Source organism: Polistes fuscatus, unplaced genomic scaffold (genome assembly GCF_010416935.1).
Source record: "Polistes fuscatus isolate 324 unplaced genomic scaffold, CU_Pfus_HIC Scaffold2, whole genome shotgun sequence".
Lineage (NCBI taxonomy): Eukaryota > Metazoa > Arthropoda > Insecta > Hymenoptera > Vespidae > Polistes > Polistes fuscatus.
In genome coordinates this window covers 6,332,271-6,340,266 of record NW_025113096.1, presented here as the reverse complement: position 1 = coordinate 6,340,266, position 7,996 = coordinate 6,332,271, and the positions used below count along the sequence as shown (strand labels likewise).

At 25.0% G+C, this 7,996-nt stretch overlaps 2 protein-coding genes across 2 annotated transcripts; one reads left to right on the top strand and one right to left on the bottom strand.

Moving 5' to 3' along the window:
- The first annotated feature begins 1,517 nt into the window (after positions 1–1,517).
- Positions 1,518–2,940, top strand: LOC122516858 (ejaculatory bulb-specific protein 3-like). The gene is made up of 2 exons (XM_043635055.1): positions 1,518–1,750; positions 2,554–2,940. Exons 1-2 carry the CDS (start codon positions 1,555–1,557, stop codon positions 2,733–2,735), a joined length of 378 nt encoding a protein of 125 aa, XP_043490990.1. The 5' UTR covers positions 1,518–1,554; the 3' UTR covers positions 2,736–2,940.
- Positions 2,941–2,943: 3 nt separating this feature from the next.
- On the bottom strand, positions 2,944–7,294 carry LOC122517172. The gene is made up of 4 exons (XM_043635586.1): positions 7,023–7,294; positions 5,044–5,196; positions 3,989–4,204; positions 2,944–3,268 (listed from the first exon to the last, which is right to left on the bottom strand). The coding sequence occupies exons 1-4, from the start codon at positions 7,222–7,224 to the stop codon at positions 3,102–3,104; spliced, it is 738 nt and encodes a 245-aa protein (XP_043491521.1). The 5' UTR covers positions 7,225–7,294; the 3' UTR covers positions 2,944–3,101.
- Positions 7,295–7,996: the final 702 nt, after the last annotated feature.

Genomic DNA, 7,996 nt, shown 5'->3' with positions numbered 1-7,996 from the left:
ATATTTTCAAAATTGCATATAATATAGTATTATTATATTATATTAACAATAAGTAAAACTTAGAATCAAAAAAGAACAGTAAAAATTTCGCATATAAACTAACAAATAATTTTTTAATATTTAAAACTACTAAAATTAAAAAAATACTTATATGTGTAAGATTAAAAAAGATGATATATATATATATATATATATATACCTATATATACTAGATGTATATTTAGATGATATCATATTTTTATTTATAACATTTAAGCGTTAAAATATTTTATTGTAATACAAAACGATACATTTTTTAACAAAACGATACATTTTTTAACAAAACGATACACGCTTTATTTCATTTTACTTTTTTTGCTAGTTTCTTTTAGCGTACGAACACGCTGTTATTCTTCGAAGAGTTTTTATTGTTTTAAATAATTTTTTGCATCATTAGCGAATAATCTACGCGAACGTGTTAAATAGCATCCATGTTTAACGTTCGACACACGGAGTTTTCTACAGTACAGAACAAAAGTATCGGGGAGAGATACTGAATAAATTATTGAATTAGATTCTCTGTAAATTTATAGAAAGCATGATTATTTCTTTAATTGTTAGTATAATATATATTTCGCAAATCTAAAATTCAAGTATTTTGTGTAAGTCATGGAGATTAAATTTAATTTTTAAGGATATGAACATCCAATCTTATTACATCTTTATGTTTTATTCTATGAATTATTTATTTAGAAAATGGTGCAAGATTATTTTTTTTTTATAGAAAAATCAGATCAGATTACAACCGTAAACACGATCAACTAATTCATTTTCAAATCTGGAATAATATGATTTTAATAAATAATTCAATTCTTATCTTAAAAGTTTAGATTTTTTAGAGAAATATTTAAAAAGGTAGTACAGATTTACAGAGTACATTGCAGATAATATTTGTTCTGTCCCAACAGTACTTTTGTTCTATACTGTACATATGATGTCAAGAAAATGTTCTTGATTTTGAAACTATCACGTATTATTAATACTTTATTAAACAAAATCATAATGTATGATGTTAGGGCGAATCAATGTTTATTGTTTACAGATGTTAAAGTTCCTGTTTTGTTAGTACGTCATATTTAAACGATCTTTCGAGATTACAGCATAGCTATATTATAACATGAAATCGAAAGAAGTATCTCATTAAAAGTCTTAGGATTAAAACTCGACGAGCAGTTCGATCATTTTTTATCGTTCGAGTTTTTGTCGAGTGTATTTAACATTTTGAAGATTATTCTTTTGTAATACTCGAATAAATTAATACTCTTAATACTTTTTACTATACTGTAATTTTATATAATTTTATATTACAATTAATATTAATCACAAAAATTTGTAAGCATTCATGTTTTATATTGATTGTAATTAAATTCCTTACACTAATTATATTCTCTCTCTCTAATGATTGATTAAACAAAATTTAGTTAACGAATTGCGTATATTAATTGATTTAGAATTAATAATGCGTTATCGTTTTCCAGTGTAATTTGAACTCATTGGCTTTGTAATCACGAAAACATGAAAATCATTAGCATTTTTCTCGTAACATTTGCGATCTCTGGATTCGCCATTGGATCTGTGGAAGAACCCTATCCAGATTTATATAATCATGTAGACGTGGATGCGATTTTTAGTAGTGAACGACTGTTTAATCAATACTCGCAATGTTTGCTTGATGAGGGTCCTTGTACTGCCGATGGACGCAGTTTTAGACGTGAGTAATATTTTTTATAATTATTAAATACCGGAGATAAATGTTGCAAAAAAAAGTAGAAGACACGAAGTCTTTGATAATTGTTTTAATTTTTATTTGTGAGTAACATTTCGTTAATAATCTGAATAATAATAATTAAATAATTATTGATAAATTTGACGAAACAATAGCACAAAATCTTTGTTAATTTTTTAAATTTATTCTGAGAATAACATTTCGTGAATAATAATAATAATAACAACAACAACAACAACAACAACAACAACAACAACAATAATAATAATAATAATAATAATAATAATAATAATAATAATAATAATAATAATAATAAGATTAATAATAATAATAAGATTAATAATAATAATAATAATAATAATAATAATAATAATAATAATAATAATAATAATAATAATAATAATAATATAATAATAATAATAATAATAATAATAATGAAATAGTGGGATAGATAAAAGTGTAGATTTTCTTACACGGAAGATTTTTAAGAAAATTTTGTGAAAACAGATCTGTTTCTTTAAGAAAACAGGTTTTCTACATTGTAGGCAAGCACAGGAATAAATTGTCCGTTTTGCGTGACTTTTTAAATCTCATTCTTACTATCGTTATATTCGATATTTTTCAAGATTTTTAATGAAGTTTTTACAATGTTTTTTTTAAAATTTTTTTAATTTCTCATTTTCTCATTCGTATAATCTTTCGATTTTATTTACGTAGGATCATAATAAAAACAATTAAATAGATATTTAATCAAATAATCGTTTGTTTTTTTTTCTTTTGAATCACAGAAATACTTCCCGAAATTTTGGTTACACAATGCGCAAGGTGTAACGAGTTCCATAAGAAAGTAGCGAGAAAGATTTTCGAGATAAAAGAAAATAAACCTGACGTGTGGGCTAAGTTTCAAAAAAAATACGATCCTGGTAATATGTACTTTCCTAAGTTGGAAGAATTTATTAAGGAATATTAAAAATATTTTATTATTTTTATCATTGTTCAAAATTCGTATACATGAAATATAAGAATATAAAATGCTTATTTCTATTTTTATTTTATAACCTAGCTTAGTCGCATATTTAGGTGCATTTGTATGTAACTAAAAAAAAAGAAAAGAAAAAAACAATATGTAACATATAACGTTGAATAACTAACAAATAAATTGCAAAATTCATTAATTCTTTTTATTCTCAGTTTTATTTCAAACAAGAAACATTACAAAATAATTTATAGATATGCACATATGTTGTATTAGCTTCTTCTTCAATGCCTTCCCTCTCCCTCGAGTTTTGATTTAAAATATAATCAATACTTGATTCATTTTGATTATCAGAAGATCTTAGTTATGATTTTTTTTATCTAGATGTTTTTCAATAGCTTTAGACAATATAGACTTCCAAGTTTCCTTATCGTTTTCATCGAACCAACTAATCATCTTGTCCAAAATAATTTTTTGTTTTTCCGTACACTTGACGCATTTGGTCACCAAAGCTTCTGGTAATATGTCTGTAAACAAACAAAAGGTGTTATAGTTTAGATATTTTATCAAATATAAATTAAATGTGTATTAAATCAAAGACGATTTTAACACGTTAAACGGGATGCCAGTATCGTTGAAGTTTTTTGTTTGGGTAGAATGTAAATATAATAAATAAGGAAAAATAAATATAAAAAAATAAAATAAAAGTACAAATAAAATAAAAATCAAATATTATTTTTAGAATTTTTTTGTATCATTGGTCTCCAGAATCAATCTTATGGTTGGTGGAAAACAGAAAATTTAAGGTTAGTCTTCAGGGATCGATGTAGCGTTTAATATACTAAAAATTAACCCTTCGAACTCGATTTATTTTCAGTGTTTTTATTTACCAACTTGCATTTATTTTTAAGTAAATGAATTTAAGTAATCTGACTAACAAGTTTTATATTAGACTGGTATTGTCAACTCCAATGTGATATACGAGTTTAAGAGTAAATTAGAATTGTCATCTGCAAGGTGACATATGTACGAGTTCAAAGGATTAAATTTTAATTTTTAAAAATTTGACCTCGTTGATCCCTAGGATCAATTTGACCTAAACTGAAGGTTTAACGTCTGTTCTCAGTAACCAAAGTATTCAGTTGTAGTTTCCAGGGATCGAGCTAGTGCTTAACGTATTAAAGTTGAAGTAAATTTTTAAAATAGATTTTATTTTTGATTTTTAAATGTCAAGATGGTGGGTTTACCTTTTAAGAATTTTGCGTCCGCTGTTAGACACGGTCCACGCTCCATGTAACAATTAATATATTGATTAAGTAAACGAGGTGTCTTTAAAATCGTGTCGACATCGATGTTGTCATATTTTGACGAATATTTCGTATTGTCCGTTAACACTGAACTAATTATCGTGGATAGGATCATCACTAGTAAAAGAACCACATATCGCGTCATTGTGATTTTTTTAATTATTCAGATTCGTAAAAAGACGTTCGTTTAAAACAAAAGAATCAACGAAAATGTTAAGAAAATATATAAGAAAGAAAGAAATTATTTTCACGTTTTGATGCGTATTTTGTTTTTTTACAATTGTTTCTTATTGTAACATCCAGCGATGAGATCTCTGGATTAGTTCTGAGTGCTTTCGGATGCTATCTTCCGTATTTATAGCTGTTGTGAGAACACATGCATACACACTCACCTTATTACTACTTATGGCTACAAGATCATCTGGTTATTCGTTAATTATTTCTGAAGGACATAGATGAAGAAACCGGAGACTAAAAGAAACGTGTATAAAAAGTCAGAAGGAAGAAGTGATTATCATTATATTATTTGTAAAGTAAATCATCATTCCATTTAATTTTATTTTAAATTTGCATATCCATTTTTTTTCTTTCTATTTATTTTTTTATCTTGCTAAGAAAATAATATTTTAATATCTGTAGATTAAACTTTTTTTTTCATTATTACGATAGGATATTTATTTTTCTTACATAGAATTATTTATTTATTTTTATTATTATTTTCTTTTTAAATATTTATATCATGTTTTTGAGAAATATAAACATTGCGTGTTTGTTAAGGAGTTAAAGAAATTTTATGTTTACACATTTTTACGAATTAAATTTTAGTTTAAATTTATAACATTTATTTTCACTTGGACTTAGAAAAAAGATATATTTTATGTATAGGTATAAGCATCCCAGTTATATTATACTGTATTATTATATATTTATTTTTTATATTTAAATCGTGAAAAAGAAGTCGACACTCATATCATTTATTTTCGAAGCTTATTAGTTTAGTTTCTTAGCATCTTCCATGAATTTTTTAATAAGAGCGGTCCATTCGTCAGGACGATTTTCGTTATACCAAATGGCCAACTTTTCAAAGTTTGATTTTTGGATTTCTGTACACTTCTTACATTTAGTTACGACTGCCTCCGGGAAATGTTCTGCAAAAAAAATCATACTAATGTCATTAATGTCATATTAATTACGGCTATACCGGTCAAAATTAATTGATCAAAATTTTACAAAATGATAGAAAATTCGCTTAAATCTATTAGCTGACACCTTATATAATATATAAAATGTATCTTTAAATGAAGATTAAGATAAAATTAATATAATATAAAATCAGTATGGTTCTTTGCTGTGGTGGCTGAGTGTAGACATACGACGTTAATTTTGCATAATACGTTACTTTTACTTAGTATTTGTATAGAAAATCAGTCGTTTGTTTAAAAAAATTCATAATTATATTAAATCTGAATGCATCGTTCATTGAAAAAAATTTCATTCGCGCAAAACGTATTTTAAATACATTTATTAAATATTTCTTCAAATAGAAGAGTATTTGTAGAATAAGTATTGCAAAAGTATGCAAGACGTAACCGTTTTCTCTAGGCTATTTAGAAGAAACTAAGATTGTAATATTTAAAAACAAATGAAACCGATTTATTTTTGTAATATTGACAGAAACATTATTACAGATAATTTATTTGATTTATTTATTTCGAAGATTTAGGAAATATTTTCCATGTTAAAATCATTTGTGAAGGCACTGTATATAAATATAAGTATTATGTATATGAAGACGGAATTAAAATTTGCATGACTCATTTGTATATATAATCTTTGATCGAGGAAAAAACCAATTATATATATAAATGACATGTTAATTTTTTTTCTGTCCATGCCGTTTAAAAACAATTTAAGGTTAATAGGTATCATACAAATTTGTTTTTGTGATATAAATTTTAGTAATGAGATAATAAAATTTATAACCAGGCGGTTATAAATTTTTAAATAATATCATCCTTGATCTTGTCAATTGATGTTTTTACATAAGAGATCTAAAAAAAAGATTAAACGATATTTTTTTTTCGAAACAATATAATATTATTAGAATATAATATTTTCCTTTTTGTGCTCTTGTCGCTAGCATACGTGCAGATTTAATTATTACTATAATTTTATAATATTATAATAAATTTTGTTATACAAATTTATATATATTATATTTATATCTATTTATTAGTATTTTAATAGAAATTATTTTTTATATTTAAAAAAATTAATTAGAAATATTATTAAAAAACAATGCAGTTAACGGCGTAGCCACGTTGAATTAATATTCGCGTAGAAACAAATATATTTTGAAAAATATAATTTAAAAATATATAAATTATATGTTTTATACTTCTGAAATGTATTTAAAATATAAAATATGCATATTATCCCTGATATAAAAGTGACGATATATTATATATCTCTATTTAATATATAAATGTAATATAATCTTATTATAAGTAATATGTATATATCTTATATATGTAAATGTGACACGGGACAGTTCCCGTTAGATCATTAAAGTCAGACAACGTGGGCACAATTAATAAAATGGATGGGTGACCTGGTCGTTTAAACCAAAACCGTATTCTGCTGTTTTCTGAGAGGCGGAGTAGATAAGTGTGAGAATTTGTTTGTAGAGAAATGACTCGAATTCGTAAAAGGAAGAGTAAAAAGATAATGTATTAAAAAACAATATTAAGATTTTTCGGAGCTAAACACTGTTTTCTTCTAATTATATTTCATTATAAATAAAATAATAGAAAATCAATAAAGGTGACCTAAATTTGTTAAGATAGATTGAATGAAAAATGAATTATATGAAAAATATTTGTTAAAAATAAGAAAAGTAATTGTTAAGTCTTTTCAGAGATTTTTAACATTTAAATTGTAGTATTAGAAAAAATAGACTAAAGATCAAGCTAACCTTTGAAATATATCGCATCCGGGGTAACGCATGGTCCGGTATTCATGAAACAATTGTAGTATTGGTCCCTCAAACGATCGTTGTTAACGATTTCCATGGGGTCAATGTAATCGTATTTGTCAGAATAAAGTTCCTCGTCTGCTGTGACGAATGATAAAATCGCCAACAAAGAGATCAACGAAACGTATCGGAGTAATTTCATTTTTCCGACTTTCTTCAATAATAGATAATATCAAACTGCTTAAGATATTTCGTATACGTGCTTATATAGATCTCATTAATTTATAGGTGTCATCTTGTCACTTTTGCTTACGCGAAAAATACCATGTAACTACAAATTTTCCTTTAATTATATGTGTATTGTTCTGCAGGTGTAGTACATCTATCATTAAAAAATTTGCAAAAAATTGATAGAATATTTAATACGACATTTACAATGTCATAAATGACAAATGACAAATATTTGTTTATTTGCATTTTATTTGAATAAGATATTATTTTTAAACGCTTTTCGTTACGATTCAAGTAATTAATAATTCATATTTCGTTTATTAATGATACAAAAATATTATAAGTAATGTTTCGTTGCAGGGTTTTTAAAAATGTTCAATAAGCGATTCCCTTTACTCGAGCAAATATTTTCGCAATCCTGAGTATAGATTCTGTACTTTCTTCTCTTTCACTATATAAACTATCAGAAATACTGTACTTGTGTACTGTTGCCAAATTGGTTTGGAATTAATTTTCGGTCGTTATGCGTTCGAAAAAAATTTTTGTTTTGCCAAAATTTTCATAGGAGGCCATCAAAGATATTAATAGACAATGAATGACAACGATTATCATTTTTTCTTTAAATTAAACAGATTCAATAATATTAAAATAAATTAATAACGAATAGGAATATTTTAATATAAGTTCGGTGAGATGATGCGTTCAAGTTATGAATTTTTTATTTTGAATTTGTATGATCTATG